Source organism: Dipodomys merriami, unplaced genomic scaffold, assembly GCF_024711535.1.
Source record: "Dipodomys merriami isolate MVZ:Mamm:240054 unplaced genomic scaffold, mDipMer1.0.p SCAF_1, whole genome shotgun sequence".
In the NCBI taxonomy this organism is placed as follows: domain Eukaryota; kingdom Metazoa; phylum Chordata; class Mammalia; order Rodentia; family Heteromyidae; genus Dipodomys; species Dipodomys merriami.
This window is the reverse complement of record NW_027202270.1, coordinates 38,285,836-38,303,525: the sequence shown is the minus strand read 5'-3', so window position 1 is coordinate 38,303,525 and position 17,690 is coordinate 38,285,836. Positions and strand designations below refer to the sequence as shown.

The window sequence follows — 17,690 nt, the reverse complement described above, 5'->3', positions numbered from 1 at the left end:
CAGGCCCAGAGTTCAGGCCCCACGACTGGACCCCCCCCCCAAAAAAAATAAATAAAATAATCATCCAAAAGCAGGGCTGGAATTGTGGCTCAAGTAGTACAACACCAGCCTAGCATGAGTAAGACCCTGAGTTCAAACCTGTCCACTTAAAAAAATATTAATTTAAATTAATCTAATATAAAATACATTTAGGAATTTTTGTATCCTTAATGTGTATCATTGCATGACAAAATCATGCAAGAAAACAATTTTTTTAAAAGTGCAACTTAGGGCTGGAAAGATGGCTCAGTAGCAGAGTGCTTGCCTTGCATGCATGAGGCCCTTGGTTCAATTCCTCAGCACCACATAAGCAGAAAAAAACCAGAAGTGGAGCTATGGCTCAAGCAATAGAGTGCTAGCCTTGAGCTGAAGAGCTGAGGGACAGTGCCCAGGTCCAGAGTTCAGGCCCCACGACTGACAAAAGAAAAAAGTGCATCGGAGGCATGCAATGCTTTTGTTAAAAAACAAAAATTCAGCATACTATACAAATTCCTTGGGTAAACTGCATGCAGGTTTAAAAATACTTTCCATTCACTGAAATCCATCAACCTGTTTCTTCACCTGAAACTGAAGTTTCATTTCGTTCCATTTTTTCTGAAGATCTGAAATGGTCTGAAGGCTCCCTCCAAGGTCAAGTGCAGATACTGGCATAAGTACTTCCTGAAGAAGTTTTAAGTTGTGAGTAGTCTGAAAAAAATATTGAATAGTTAGTTAATGGGTGCCTTTTCCTTGGCACCTTCAACAAATGTATTATGATCATTTGGGAGATGACATAGTATGTCCCTAAGCTTTTCAAGGCTCCCCTCAATACTCACAATCTCAGTGAGCTCTTTGCTCCAAACTATGAAAAGTCCTTCATTTCCCTTGCTATTTTTTTCCCTTATCATGGCAACACATAACAAAATCTACCAATTTATGTTTTACTATTTTAAAGTGTACCATAGAATGGCATCCGTGTATTTACATAATTGTGTGACCATTACTACCATCCCTCTCTGGAACTTTTTCATTAACCCAAACTGAAACACTGTTCCATATCAAACAACTGTTCACTCCCTGTCTGCTCTCTGGACTCCCAGTGATATGGATGCTGCTTCCTGCCTGAATTTGGCTATAGTAGGCAGTTCAAGTAAGTGGAAATACAAAGTATTTATCTTTCTGTGTCTGACCTATTTCATTTATTATATTGGTTTCCATTTCTATCGTGTTGTTGCATGTATCAGAATTTATTCCTTTGTAATGATAATAACATTTTATATTCTTTTGCTGTTATTTTTTTCTTCTGCTGGTTTCTTTTGTTATTTTAACAGTGCTAAGATCTAACCTAGGGCCTCCTACAGAGTGCTTAGCAAGCACTCTGCTAACTGAGCTACCACCCTGCCCATTCCCTTACCTTCCTAAGTCTGTCTTCAAATGCTCCCCACTGCTGGTTCACAGGCTGGCTTGCAGCGACATTAAGGCACCAGGCCATCCGAAGGTGGCTAAGTTCTTCTCTTTTAGTCTTCTGCTTTTCCATAGTGTTCCTCATTATGTGCACTTCATTTTTCACATTTAGTATCTCATTTGCCTTTGCCTGTTAAATTAACAACCCATTTAATAGCTTTTCTTTGCCAAGAGATACAACTTACTTTTGCATACAACTTTATCACAGCCAAAACAAAACACTAATTCTAATGTCCAATAATCTCAGATTCCTTGTGCTGAGAGGCATAGCAAAATGTTCATATCCTGCTCACTGTTTGGACATAAGACCTGAGATTTTTAAAGGTCCAAGTGGCATGTCAGTGGTTTGGGGGGGACATAAAAAGAAAATAATATATTCTGTAATCATGGGGGACTAGATTCAATAAATTATAAAAGCTATTGGGCAATTATAGTGGGAACTATTCCAAAGTATATATTATATATTATTAATAAATCAGGTTATTTCATTAAAAACTATTAAGAACATTACATATTCTGTAATATTGACAAAAAATTGAAATGTGTCAATAACAACTACAATCAGAAGGGCACCATGGTGTGAATGAGGTGTACCAAAGGTGAACTAGAGAAGGATTTGCTGATGTTTACCTAGTAGGATCTAAGAAAAAGTGATTTTGTCTTTGGCAGAGTAAGTATTTTGCCCATTCTGGAAGATTAGATTATTTGCTTGCAGTTTAGTTAGCAAACACAGTGGTTATTTTACTCCTTTGTAGGGCATGGAAAATATTGTGATAATCCATCCTAAGTAGTCCACTGGATAATCCATTTTCCATTTATATTCATGCCTGACAAATGGTCTTCTGATGTTTTTCTTTCCAGATATTTGGGTAACATAAAAGCTGGAGCTGGAGAGAATTCTTGCTTATTATTCACTATATAAGTTCATAAATTGGAATTTTCTCCTGTCAAAATTCTAGCCTAAATCAATTTATCTAATCCTCATGATATTTCAATGAACTGGGTTTTTAAAAAAAATTAAGCTTGAAATTGTTAGGATAGCAATATAACCAAAACCAGAACACTCACCTGAACATGCCAGCTGGCCTTCTCAAAATGAAATTGATTACCACATTTCAAGGATAGTGTTGGTTTAAAAGCCTAGCAATCCAACAGATATGAAGGAAAAATATTGTATTTTACTTTCTGGACCACAATTTGATATCTCATATATCACTAAATCAACAAAGCTATCTATATGTAAATATGAACTTTTATCAATAAAGATGACTTTATTTATCATGATAATAGGAGAGCCTTTAAAGTGGTCATGTTTAAAGCCAGGTGCTGATGGCTCATGCCTGTAATCCTAGCAAATCAGGAAGCTAAGATCTGATGATCATGGTTTGAAGCCAGCAAAGGCAGAAAAGTTCATGAGACTCTTATCTCTAAATGATCAGGAAGAAAGCTGGCAGTGGAGCTGTGTCTCCAATGGTAGAGCACTAACCTTCAGCAAATAAGCTAAGAGAGAGTGTTCTGGTCCTTAGTTCAAGTACCAGTACCAACACACACACACACACACACACACACACACACACACACACACACACACACACACATGATCACACACATGATCACACACACGTATACACACACATGTGTACAGTGATCATGTTTATGACATTGAGGTATAAGGACACCTAGACTGAGTGGTAAAACACATACTATTTCTGGGAAATCTAAATGGTAACCTGAAACCATAACAACCAAGCTTAATTAGATATAAATACAGATGATTTTGATTGGGTTCCTATTCCAGACCTTACAAAATGAAAATCTGTCTACAACCTAAACATCCGAAACAAGGACTAAAGGGTTTCTGTTTCTATAGGTTCATCTAACTGATGGCAGATTGATGCTTCTGGCTTAGAACAACTAGAAAAGCTGGATATAATTCAGAAAACATCTGAAAGAAGCACAGAGCTGCTGTGGCAACAAGAAGGAAAGAGGCTGCTGGAGGAATATCAATACCAAACTTCAAACTCTACTATAAAGCCATAGTAATCAAAACAGCTTGGTATTGGCATAAGAACAGACCTCAGGACCAATGGAATAGAATTGAAAACCCAGAAATGAACCTACAGACCTATAGCCATCTAATCTTGGATAAGGGAGCTAAAACAATAGAATGGAAGAAAGACAACCTCTTCAGTAAATGGTGCTGGCAAAATTGGTTAACTACATGTAGAAAACTTAAGCTAGATCCTTATATATCACCCTGCACCAGAATCAACTCCAAATGGATCAAAGACCTTGAACTCAAAGCAGACACTCTGAAAACATTACAGGATGGAATAGGAGAAACCCTAGGTCTCCTTGGCTCAGGCCGAAATTTTCTGAATAGAGACCTGGAAACACAACAAATCAAAGAAAGGTTGGACAAATGGGATTGCATAAAGTTGCAGAGCTTCTGCAGGGCAAATGACATAGCTAGCAAGATCAATAGAAAGCCCACCGATTGGGAGAAGATCTTTACTAGCCATACAATGGACAAAGGTCTCATATCTAAAATATACTTGGAACTCAAAAAATTAAACCCCCCAACAACAAATCCTCAAAGAAACAACTGCCCAATAAATAAGTGGGCTAAAGACTTAAAGAGAAACTTCTCTGAAGAAGAAAGAAGGATGGCCAATAGACACATGAAGAAATGTTCAACATCCCTAGCCATAAAAGAAATGCAAATCAAAACAACATTGAGATATCACCTCACTCCAGTTAGAACGGCAAAAATCAAGAACTCTAACAACAACAGATGCTGGAGGGGATGTGGACAGAAAGGAACCTTACTTCATTGTTGGTGGGAATGTAAACTTGTTCAACCACTTTGGAAAGCAGTATGGAGGTTCCTCAAAAGACTTCACATAGAACTCCCCTATGACCCAGCAATCCCACTTTTGGGCATTTACCCAAATGTTTACAAACAAGACCACACTAAAGCTACCAGCACAACTATGTTTATTGCAGCATTATTTACCATAGCTAAGATATGGAACCAACCCAGATGCCCCTCAGTAGATGAATGGATCAAGAAAATGTGGTATATATACACAATGGAATTCTATGCCTCCATCAGAAAGAATGACATTGCCCCATTTGTTAGGAAATGGAAAAACTTGGAAAAAATTATATTAAGTGAAGTAAGCCAAGCCCAAAGAAACATAGGTCCCATGGTTTCCCTTATTTGTAATATCTAGTATATGTATGAGTCAAGTGGAAAAGGTCAGATAATGTGATGTCAGGAAAATGAACCCTTAGATGTGTATTTTAATGTTTTTTTCTTTCATGCATGTGTTTCTAATGCATTTATAGGATTATCTCTTTGTTGCTTTGTATGTCCCTCCCCCACAGTATAACCCCTGCTTTCACTATATTTGATGTCAGTATAACTTGTGGAGGAGATGGGGAAAAATCAGTTGTTTAAGGATACAGGTGGACCTGTTGCAACAATGAGAAGTACAAGTTGTCATGTCCAAAACTAGCTTTACAATGTCGGTGCGGGGGAGGAGGGGGGTAAGGGAGGAAGGGGGGGAAGGAGAAGGATTGGGATTGGGGGGGAGGGGGGAGGCTGGGAAGGGATGTGAAGGGTAAACAAAGGAGGAGGCTGCAATGCTTGGTAAAAAATGTACGCATTATCCTGCCCACGTAATTGTAACTCCTCTGTACAGTATGTTCACAAATAAAATTAAATTAAATTAAAAAAAAAAAAGAAGGAAAGAGGCTAACACTCCTAGGGAGGCCCTGCACAATTTATTGATCTATGTTTCACATTGAAAACAAGTACAATAAGTAATCATTGATGAAATATACTGAAATATACTGTGATAAGAATGTCTTGGGGCTGGGAAGGTGGCTCAGTGGTAGAGAGCTTGCCTTGCATGCATGAGGCCCTGGGTTCGATTCCTCAGCACCATATAAGCAGAAAAAAACAAAAAGCCGGAAGTGGCACTGTGGCTCAAGTGGTAGAGCACTAGCCTTGAGCTGAAGAGTTAAGGGACAGCGCCCAGGCCCAGAGTTCAGGCCCCACGACCGGACCCAAAAAATAAAAGAAAGAATGTCTTGACCTCTAGGGGTCAGCTTGATCTATATCAATAATATTTATTGTAGTGGATAGGATACTAGGTAGACAAGACTTTTTTTTCCCTTTTGGTGAGTTTGAGAAAGTCTCTATAGACTTAATAAAAAGATTATGAAGTAATGGCTGAATTAGTATATTAGTGGGTTCATTAATGATTGTTTTAAAAATTGGCTAATCAGCTGATTTCTTTATGAATTGAATTGTCAATATGCATTTAGGGCATTTTTATTAAAGAACGAATTATAGACATACAGGGCTTTTCTTTCAAATCTATAGAATTAAACCTAGGATATGTAGTTGATAGAGTAGATAGATCCAAATTAGTTTATCAAGATGGAATTGTGTGGTCAGGACAAATAAAACCAAATAAGTATTAAAACCATGAAAACCCACTTAGCTGAAGCTACAAGAAGCAAAATGTTTACTGAATTTTGCTAAATTGGCCAGGTAAAATTATTGCTAAAAATATTAGAATCACCTCGTTTCATTAGTCAAAGATAATGTCCAAGCTGTGCACAGTGGCTTATGCAGTTCTAGGTTACCTCAGGGAAAAAGGAGTTTGCATGAACATGTATCAATAGAAAAAGCAGAGTTTGGTAGCAAATACCTGCCATCCTACTCATGGCAAGTAGTGTAAATAGGCAATAAAGAAGTATGACCCTGTCTCAAAAATAATCAGAGCTAAAAGGGCTGGAGGCATGGCTCAGTGTAGTTGTGGAGGTAGAAGGGAAGGGATGATAGGGGAAAAACAAAAGAGGAGGCAATAATGCTTGATAAGAAATGTACTCATTACTTTGCTCATGTAACTGTAACCCTTCTGTACAGTATTTTCACAATAAAAAAACTTATTTAAAAAAAAGGAGTAGGCTGTCTGCCTAGCAAGTTTGAAATCCCAAGTTCAGCCCCACTACTACACACAAAATGAATGAAAGAAAAAAGAAAAGAAAGAAGGGATTGAGGGAAGGAGGAAAGCAGGAAGGAAGGAAGGGCCCAGTTTGTTTAACTATATTATGTTTTCTTCATGTTTTAGTTACATGTTATGAATGATCTGAACAGGTGGTAGAAAAATCTGGCAAGTGAGGTCAGGAGGGAGAGAGAAATTAAGCTGCATCATAAGTGATAGATTGTGTGTGTGTGTGTGTGTGTGTGTGTGTTTAGCTGGAGAAAAGTATGTTAGATATAGCAATTATTTTCAATTTTAGAAGGAATTTCTTATGCCATAGAAATTAAATACAAGTAATTTTTGTCCCTGTGTAGCTACAAAGGGTTAAAATATATATGAGGGCATTTTTATTTAACATTGAAAAGAACAGGCTTTCTAGCAGCTGGTATGCCCACAGTGTCATGGTAATTATTTTTTTTTCTTTTCTTGTGCTGGTACTGGGGCTTGAACTCAGAGCCTTATTGTCTCACTAAGTTTTTCTGCTCACAGCTAATGGTCTACCAATTGAGCTATACTTCTATTCCAGAATTTTACTAGTTAATTGGAGATAAAAGTCTTAGAATTTCCTGTCCAAGCTAGCTTAGAACTGTAATCCTTAGAACTTAGCCTCCTGAGTAGCTAGGATTATAGGCTTGAGCCACCAGTGTCCAGCTGAAATGAACAGTTTTATTAGTAATGAACAGTTTTATTAGGAAAATTTGTGAGATAAGACTGGAGAGACAAATCATCCATCTTTAAGGAATTTTACCAGATCTTTATATGTGTCACAGGTGGACATAAGAGTCTTAGACTATTTTGCCCACAGCTTCTCTATTTAAAACAAAAAAGCTTGCTAAAACAGAGTGAAAGGTTTCAGTATGAAGATTTATCCTAGAAGTTGTCTTTCACCACTGGAAAATTTGGGTAGACCTTGACCCATGCTCTCAACATAACTTTGAACTTTGAGATGGACTTCTTAACTCTCTAGCAATGTTGCCTTTGAATGAGAACTGATCTTTCTTTTTAATAAATAAACTAGTCCTCTTTGTTATAAATTAATATGAGCTTTAAGAAAGTATGTTGGGCTTCAGGACTGGTCTAGGTTGAATGAAGCTAAAAGGAACTTCCTAAGCCAGCACTGTTGATTGGTAGATGAACTTCTGAGATTATGATTTGGACTTTGATAAAGCATCCTCACAGAAGGTATGACCCATTTAATGTGATTCTTACCATATTTATTAAGTTAAGGAACTCATGCCCTAAGTCTTGGGTTAAAAAACTCTTCTTTAAAAATAGCTGCCAGCGCTTATCAGCGGAGTCAGACCAGTTCTTGGCTTTAGCATCATTCTCTTCCTTCTGAGGGATTCCATTGCAATAAAACTTCTTTAAGCTCTGAAACAGCTCCTCTGCCTAAAATACAAGAAGATAATGAGAGTTAAGAACATTCAAGAATATATTTTTAATAAAAAGGACATGAGATTACAGTGAAAGTTTTATCACAGTAAGTAACCTTTATTTAAAAGTTAGACATTAGATTCCAGTAAAAGCTATATAAACTTAAATTGAAATATTTTCAGAATTCTCCAAATATTTACTGAATGTTGTCAATTTACTGAAAAGTTGTGAGAATCTCGGTTGTTGACAGACAAGACTACAATTGGTTAGTAAGCTTAGCCGTCAAGATGATTGTCCACACGAACTACTTGTTGTAGCCCAAATTATATTTATATATATTATATATTTATGTGCAATAAGTTTATGCAATATTAGCAGCTGCTAATGGTTAAAGCTGAATTAAATGGCTTGAAAGAAAAATACACATGGAATCAAGAAAAACAAATCAGAAAGAAATGTGAGTCAATGAAAGATTATTAGTATATCGTGACTCAAAAGGGCATATATAATTACTAATTTTCCATGTAAGTATTAATATTAATCTTCTAATCTTATCTTACTAAGCTATATTACTCTTCCATACTAAAATTACATTTTCTCATTTGCTAACTGATGTAACACTACCAGGTTCTTTGAAATTATTCTCCTTGAGCAGAATTTATATAAATCAAATGTGCAACTATAGGCTAATAAGTAATATGGTGATGTAGAAATAGTATACATCATTTGATACAAATTTTGTGCATTTTGAATAATGCTTAACAGCCAATAAAACAAGTCTAGACAAGCTCATAACCAGTAAAAGTAATTGAAAATAAGAAATTTCAGGAAATACTCACTGTAAAGATATTAATATCATCCCTACTTTAAATGAACTTACTAGAGGAATCTGTAAATAGCATTTAGAAACAGATCCTTTCTTAATTTCCATATTGCATTTATTCATGCCTGTATATTTTGCTGATTCTTGCTCCCTCAGCGCTTTCCTCAATTTTCTGCTACAATTTATCCTTAATTAACTAGTTAACATGCCACCTCTTCCATGGGGCCTTCTCGGATTCTCCAGTAAGAATAATCATTTGTTTTCCTATATATCCAAAGATAATTCTGGAAGATACCGATAAGCAAATTGTTATAACACAATGATGTTTAATAGCAACCAGGATAATAGTAACTAAAACACTGAAACTATAGGTGAAAACCGCAGAGCTTTGATACAAAAGAAATTCTCATTGAGAGATGAATTGGAAGACAGTGAAGCTAGGGTTGATGAATAATGTCTACCTGGGCTTTGGGGGGAGAGGGGGTTGTGATACACTAAATCTGGAGTTCTATGATGACTGAACAGTTGTATAAATATACTAAAAATTACTACACTACAAATAGTGGATATTCTATAAAATATACCTTACTCAGTCTGGGTTATTTTTAAAGCCAAAGGATGTGAGAATGGATAACTGGGTTAAATAGGTTTAATCAGGATAAAGATACCATTTCACTTTTTTTAAAGTAAGGGAGTTGATAAGAACCTTTTCAATGCAAGGTGAGTTGGCACATGGCAGGGCTGAAAAAAGCTAAACTGAATGGCAAGGAGATAAGGCCTGGAGCAATTGAGCATATAGAGCAAGAAATGCCACTTTCCCTTCCCAGGGGTTTGCATGAAATAGGAAAATGACACAGAGTCAGCTTTGGTGAGAATGGTACAATTTAGATGCAATTGTAGAGCAAGCCAAAAGGAAGCAATGGAGGAGGCAAGTCAGAAAAATGAGAGGATAGTTGCTGGAGCTAGATTTTAAAGAATGAAGGACCTTAGGGGAGGGAGGGATTATTGGTGAGGAATAGGTGTGGCACTGTATTGAAGACAGAGGAGGATGGGTCATATAGGCCAATAGATTTGGAAATGTAAGAAAGTCAAGCCAGTGAGGCTCAATGGCCTCATTTTATTAAGATATTTGTGGTGAAGGCTTCAGCTGAGATTTAGGGATGGAAACTGGGGCAAGATGCTTGAAAATCTCTACTGACAGGGGCCAACTAGGGAGCATATGGAGGACCCAGATGAGACAGAGACCCGTAAATGTGTAACAGCACCTACCAATCAGCACAATTGCATGATTTTTCTCCATGAGCGTCTGGAAGCTTGGAAAGAGAAGCTGAGTAAACAGAGTGTTGGACTGATTGGATTTTGGTAGTTGGCAGGGTTAGGCTCCATTGAGGGCAGGGAGTGGAGGGGATGGAGTGTGGATGGAAATGAGTGAAGGGCTGATGAGGCAAAAATGGAAAGCCAGAGGCATACGGGAGTAATAGCATGCCAGGATTAGAAGGCTAGGAGGCTCTGCCAGGTAGGAAAACAGACTTCATGAAGGCTGGTAAGCTAAGGACATGTAGAGAGTGTTGTTTACAAAGCTGAAGCTCCAGCCCTATGGAGGCCAGAGGGACAGGGAAGTGGATGCCTAATGGGATGCCAAGTAGGAACATTTTGTTGGCAACAAAGGTACAGAAAGCCAGCACTTCTTTGTAGCTTTTATGTTGTTTCAAGTCTCCAGTAAAAATATTCATCCACAGGAAAAGCTTATTAGGACCATTAGAGTTCAGGGCAAAGAACTAAAAGAAAGTAAAAGAAGAATCTGAGATTCCAGCGGCTTGGTCATGGACCTCTGCCAGACTGGAAAGAATTTTGATGAGAAAGAGGAGTCAGGGTGGTGGTGGTGGGTGGTAAGAGGTGAAGGCAGTAGGAGGTAGTGGGGAAATAGAAATCAAGAATGCCAGATGACGTTATCACTGAGTGAAGTTGCTGAATCAAACTCTCATAAAACCAGTGCCCATTTTATTAACTAGGCCAGCACCCATCACCCTGTCCATGGGGTACACTGGGATCAGGGTTAAATAAGGCCTTAAATCCTTTTTTGAAATTACTGATGGCTATCTTAAAGAAATTGATCTTTAGTTGAGCACCAGAGACTCACACCTGCAATCTTAGCTACTCAGAAGGCTGAGACCTGAGAATTGCAGTTCAAAGCCAACCTAGGCAGGAAACTCCATGAGACTCATCTCCAAGTTCATACCAAAAACAGCTAGAAGTAGAGCTGTGGCTCAAGGGATAGAGCAGTAGCTTTGAGAAAACAGCTCATGGACAGGACCCATGCCCTGAGTTTAAGCTCTGAGACCGGCACAAAAAAAATGTGGGGGGAAGGGGAGAAATTATTCTTTGAGAGGAAAAGTCCTACTGTGGATATCAAAGATTATGTCCTATAGCTTTTCAAATTAAATTCTCAGAAGAAGCTCAAAGAGGTAATTTGATAAAAGACATTAAATAAGGGAGATGAAAGCTTGAACCAATAGCCTATATTTTCCAATTCTGTATATTTGTATGAACACTAATTTCTTAGTATTCAGGGATCCATTACTTAGAAGATAACATTTTCAGGTTATTTTGTTTGATGTTGAGGTTATTGAAATATTTTTAGGCATATTAAAAAGTTTGCAATGCTTCCTTTGTACATATTTCTACACATATACATTTGTATTATTTTTAGTGAGACAACTTATTCTCTGAGGCTTTGTGTGGTGCGTTGGGGGACAAAAGGCCTGAAAGTGAAGACAGACACCAGAAAAAAGAGGAGGGCTTATGTCCCACAGAAAGCAAGTTGATGATCAGAGGCAGGCCAGCCTACCATACCATACCTCTTCTGATGACTTTAGAAATGCCACATAAATTTGAAAGACTTGTGACCTGAAGTTGACACCTTGGCCAAGTATACGTAATTCTTCCTCCAGCCATTTAGCTTTACAAGAAAGTGATGGTGCTTCATTGGGTTCACATTCATTTTTCTCTGTCAGAATTTTTCTAGCTTCTTCTAAGGCATGTGCTGTGTCCTGTGAAAGTGAAGTGCAGGAGGTCAGCAGCTGACAGGAGCATCATGTACATCCACACTTCATTACCCTTCTGCATGTCCATCTATTACCAGCCTTAATTGAACTGGACCAAGAATTTCCTTAATCAAAGAAAGGCACACTTTGAAGACTCCAAAAAGGAAACAAAGGCCTTTGAAAAAAACTATGCAATGTACATATGTGAGATTTGAACCAGGTAATAGGAGTGATGGGTGGTTGGGAGATGGGGAGAATGAAGGAAAAGGTGACATCAATCAAGATGCTTTGTACTCAGAAATTATGTTGAATTGAAGCTTTTGTACAACTAATTAGGGATAATAAAAAACAATTCAAAAAAATGAAAGCCATCTCAAATCCTGTGGCTCTGTCACCTGTACTGATTTCCCAAGTCACAAATAGAAAAAAGGTTGTTTGGTGCACAACAGTTCTAAAACAAAAAATGGCAGGAATTTTTAAAAATAATTATGCATATGAGTTGCTTTATGAGACTGAACAATAGCTCTAATAAATTCTTTTGTTTGTTTGTTTGTTTGTTTTTTGTCAGTCGTGGGGCTTGAACTCTGGGCCTGGGCGCTGTCCCTCAGCTCTTCAGCTCAAGGCAAGCACCCTACCACTTGAGCCACAATGCCACTTCTAATAAATTTTTCAACTAATTTTGTCCAGCTATCCATGGCTCATGACTGTTAGCTTCTCAGAAGACTGAGATCTGAGTACTTCCGTTCTAACCCCAGCAGGAACGAACAGGAGATTCATCGCTCCAATTAACCAGCAAAAAGCCAGAAGCAGAATTTTGGCTTCACAGAAGCTGGCTCAATCAAGCACCAGCCTTGAGCAAAAAAATCTAAGGAACATTTCCCAGGCCCTGAATTCAGGCCCCAGTTCTCAGACATAGAAACACAGACACACAGACACACAGACACACAGACACACAGACACACAGACACACACACACACACACACACACACACACACACACACACACACACACACACACACACACACACACACACACACACACACACCCCAAACTAATTTTGTTACAGAAAAGGGGGCAAATATGCAAAATATATATCTACTCATCCTGAGGCTTAAACTTGTAGCTTGGGCATTGTCACTGAGCTCTTTTTGCTCAAGACTAGTGCTCTACCACTTGAGCCGTAGCTCTACATCTGGATTTCTGTGATTAATTGGAGAAAAGAGTCTCACAGACTTCCCTGCCCAGGTTGGCTTTGGCTTCCCTAGCCTTCTGAGGGGCTAGGATTTTAGGCATGAGCCACCAGCGCCTGGCCTACTCACTTTTAATTCATTTTAAAACTACATATTTTTAACTATAGAAAACAATGTTTAAACTTGTACAGTCTTCTTTATATAGTCTATTGTAAAGGGGTTCCAAACACCAGATAGGAAATTTTACACCATAGAGTCATATTGTCATAAAACAGTAAACAACTGGCTGAGGTTTCATATTCATGTGTGTGTATGTTTCCTTTCTACCTAGATAAAAATGGTACAGAGACAAATAGGAATGCCCTTAGGGATGCCTTCAGTTACAGGGGATTACATGGTAGACTTCCAAACCCAAGGGCTTATAGTTTTGAGACTTAAGAACTAGAGGTCTCTGGCTCCAAGTTTTCAAAGCCAGAGGTCCATTGCTTCAGGCAGAGGGTTACTGCTCTGAACACCCAATGGTCAGAGCTTTAGGATGCAAAACCCTTTGCTTCTTGGTGGCTTCGTCAAATGCTTCTACCTCTGCTCTTCTCAGCATCTGTGCTTCTCAGTACGTACCTTCCCTAGCTTCATGCAGATGTCTCAGCGTCTTACAGATTCTGCCATTAGTCACTCTCTCCAGCTTTCAGCTGCTTCCTAAGGTTACAGTTCAGAGCTCCAGGTGCCAGGGCCCCTAGTCTCCATGGCTCTCTGTAACTATCAGCTTTCTCTGCACATCACAGATCTGATAAATAGTGGGGCCTCAGCTCCTAGTGACTATGGAGCTCTTCAGCTCAGTGTGTGTGTGTGTGTGTGTGTGTGTGTGTGTGTGTGTGTGTGTGTGTGTGTGTGTGTGTGTGTGTGTGTGTATTAGTCTTGCACAAAAAATTATAAATAATCTTAGAGAAGTATTTTCTTTGCTTCCTCTAGGTATCTCCAAAAACAGTTCTAGCATTGCTCAGGTAAGCAAAAGAAGCCAAATGAGTGTTTACTAGTAGGTTGTAATGTACCATCAATTATATATTTAGACACACTATTTTAACTAATATCTTTTTAACTAATTAACTATTTAACTAATTAACTAACTTAAGGGAGGAATAAGTTTTATAGCTATGAAATATTTAAAAAATATATAATCATATGTATAATAATAGTTATTATCTTGCTTACCTTAGTTTGGATATCTAGTTCTAGATACTTATTCAAAATCTTCTCTGATTCAGAAATGCTGGAACTAAGATCCATTGCATTGGAAAGTACCGGACTGATTTTCTGAATTGATACTTCTACCTTTAATAAAAATATATGATGAAGTCTTAAGTAGAAGTGGAATTATTCAGGAGGAGAAGGAGGATTGGTAGGAGGTGGGAGGGTACAAGAGAGGGTATAGGAGATGAACCTTTAATTAATACACAACACTGAAAAGTAACATTCTAAAAAGGGGTATATTACAGTCCTAATAGATAGTTAATGAGCATTAGTGTCTTGTCCAATTGTACAAGTTAATGTGGAACACAAATGCCTAAACCCTATCCTCCCTCCATACCCCCCTGCCACAGTTGGCATACCATCTCTGATCCCCACATTAGATGTTTACACTTCGTTTTGTGAAACTACCTTCCTCAGGAAATCCTCCACAGAGGCTGCTAATTTCTGCTTTTTAAGAGCAAATTCTTTGTGTGCTGAGCACTGTTCCATCAGATGATCCACTCGTCTCTGAATGCATCCCATCACCTTATGGATACCGGTCACCTGTGGACTGAATGCAACAAGCTAGCTATTAGTCCATTTGACTTTGACAGAGAAACCCCAGGAACAGGGAACATTTGAAAACAGATCTGCTCTTCACCTGTGAGATATGACTTGGTAAAATTTAAGGTAATAGAAATTCAGTAGTTATACTAATATATCAGGTATCAAAGCCAAATTGTATCCCTTTGCTGTCAGACATTCCCCAGGGGAAAAATAATTATGGGTTTTTTTTTGGTAATAGATTTAATGCTCTTTTCTAAAGGTTTACTTTTTAACATTTCCCTAGGATAGTTTTGAGAACCTTATGGCAAAAGGCAGCAGTATGCTTGCCAAGATTTTTCCAAGGGTATTATTTAAAAGTGTCATTTATCTAAAGATGCTCTTTGAATAGAAATGTGAATCAGCCAATTAACAAAGCATTTGCTAACTGGCTAGGCTGAAATATTTATACAACACTAGAGTCCCTGTTCTTAGTGCTTATGAGGACTCAATGCTGTATTCATTACATGAACACCAACTCATCCCCAAACACTAGGTATTACACATACTTGTTCATGCAGAGGAAACCAAGAATCATATTGATTTTTTTTCTTCTTCTGGTCTCATGAGATAAAGAAATATGACAAAAGTCCCATAAAATGTTTTCCCTTGAGGACCCTATTCCACTGTTGGTGGGAGTATAAACTTGTTCAATCACTTTGGAAAGCTGTATGGAGGTTCCTCAAAAGATTCCACATAGAGCTCCCCTATGACCCAGCAATCCCACTTTTGGGCATTTACCCAAATGATCACAAACAAGACCATACTAAAGCTACCAGCACAACTATGTTTGTTGCAGCATTATTTACCATAGCTAAGATAAGGAACCAATGCAGATCAGTAGATGAATGGATCAAGAAAATGTGATATATATATATATATATATATATATATATATATATATATATGAATTCTATGCCTCTATCAGAAAGAATGACATTGACCCATTTGTTACAAAATGGAAAGACTTGGATAAATTATATTAAGTGAAGTAAGCCAGGCCCAAAGAAACATAGGTCCCATGGTTTCCCTTATTTGCATTAGCTAGTATATGTCTGGGACAAGTAGAAAAGGTCAAAAGCTAGGTACATATGACCAGATAAGATGATGTTAAGGGAAATGAACCCCAAGATAGGGACACAAGTGGTTTTTTTCTTTCTTGCTATTGTTTCTAACGTATTTATGATGTACCATGTGATTTTTTTTGTTGCTTTGTATGTTCCTCCCCCACGGTACAACCGCTGTTTTCACTGTATTTGATGTTGGTCTAATTTGGGGAGGGAAAGGGAAAAAATAAAATGTTTAAATAGAGATACAGGTTGACCATTGTAACAATGAGATGTACAAGACACTAGGTTGAAAACGAACTTTACAATTAAGGTGGGAGTGGGGGAGTGGGGCGTGGGGGAGTGTGTAGTTGTGGAGGTGGGAGGGAAGGGATGGTAGGGGAAAAACAAAGGAGGAGGCAACAATAATTGATAGGAAATGTACTCATTACCTTGCTCATGTAACTATAACCCCTCTGTACAATATTTTTACAATAAACAACTTATTTAAAATATTTTCCCTTGAAAACAATTAATACATTTTGTGTTGGACTCTACTTTCTTTAGCATCAAGATATCTTTGTAGTCTTCCTGACCAGTTCCAAGTTTAGCATAATCACAAGGAAAGAATATCCTTGATGGTAAGAGCAGTTTTAAACTGTCCATGCTGCCCCAACAACAGAACCTGGCCTCCTATTTAAGAAATTGCATCTTTAGTAGTCACCAATAATTTCCTTCATATACTAATAAAGATGAACATTAAAAAACAGATCTCGGGATGACGTACAGATTTCAATAATTTTAACTCACATAATTTGTGATTGCAAAAATGAATTTAATTAGTAATAAAATGGAGGCAAGACCCCAAAAGACTGACAAGGAAGTGGCCTCACTGGAATGATAATGGGGAAGCTACAGAGGGGAGAAGCCCTCAGCTATGTCTTGTCAGGACCACAGGGGTCCTGGGCAAGGGTGATGGGAGGACAATTTAAAAACCACTCTGAGGAATCTCACTTATGGCATACAGTGTTCTGCCAGGGTTACACCTGAACAAGTAGTTTTGCACTTTAATACTCAGAAACAATGAAAAGCATAATAAAGACATTATAAGATGTTTAGAAACAATTTGTCATGATATAGAAAGCTACACATTCTATGCAAGTAGTGTGTTTGGAAGTACTGTTGTCGTTGTCTTTTGAATAGGATGCAGACTGAAAGGTATTTTAGTGCCAAGAAGGCCCTTTAAGGCCAAGCTGTCCTGTCTTCTATAGGTTCCAAGTTTTTTGTATAGACATGGAAAAGTAGAATGAGAAAGAGATAATAATTGGTACTGTGGAAAGAAGGTATAGAGAATAAAGCTTGTGGGGGAAAATTTCCAAGCATGAAGAAAAGAAAGATGTCTAGGAGTGACATGACAGGCAATTGCAACTTGGAAATGATTAGCAAAATTGAGAAAGAGAAAGTCAAATTTCAAAAAGAATGTCAACAACCAATATGATCCATATTGCCTCTTCTGTGTTTCCCTCCAGTCCCCAGAATACATCTTATTTCCACTTCATTTAAATACAAATTTGCTAGCTGAATTAAGAATAGGGAACTCTGGGACCCCAAAACAGTATCTGGTAGACTCTAAGTTTTGAATAGGCTATTCCCTAGAGAAACTAGTTTTTAGAAACCAGATCGAGCCAGACCATGTGGCTTCTGTTCATATCCTTCTTCTGCATTCTCGAAAGAATATGGTGGTGAGTCAACATTGGGAACTTTTCCATAAATTCCATCATGATATGTAAGGTTTTGGGGTTCAGACCTACTCACAGACGTACTCTAACCTGAAGTTAGT

The 17,690-nt window shown here is 37.9% G+C and overlaps 1 protein-coding gene across 4 annotated transcripts in view; it reads right to left on the bottom strand.

The window, feature by feature from the left end:
- The window catches only part of Ccdc141 (coiled-coil domain containing 141), a 169,436-nt gene that overhangs the window by 35,356 nt on the left and 116,390 nt on the right, over window positions 1-17,690 (bottom strand). For 3 of the 4 annotated variants that reach the window (XM_070019988.1, XM_070019998.1, XM_070020016.1), the window contains 7 exons: window positions 14,631-14,772; window positions 14,184-14,303; window positions 11,598-11,789; window positions 7,752-7,931; window positions 2,551-2,622; window positions 1,433-1,612; window positions 601-726 (listed from right to left, as the gene is read on the bottom strand). In XM_070019988.1, coding sequence (XP_069876089.1) covers window positions 601-726; window positions 1,433-1,612; window positions 2,551-2,622; window positions 7,752-7,931; window positions 11,598-11,789; window positions 14,184-14,303; window positions 14,631-14,772 — 1,012 coding nt within the window. The remainder of the gene's footprint in view (window positions 1-600; window positions 727-1,432; window positions 1,613-2,550; window positions 2,623-7,751; window positions 7,932-11,597; window positions 11,790-14,183; window positions 14,304-14,630; window positions 14,773-17,690) is intronic. The other variant, XM_070020006.1, reaches the window with a different exon arrangement.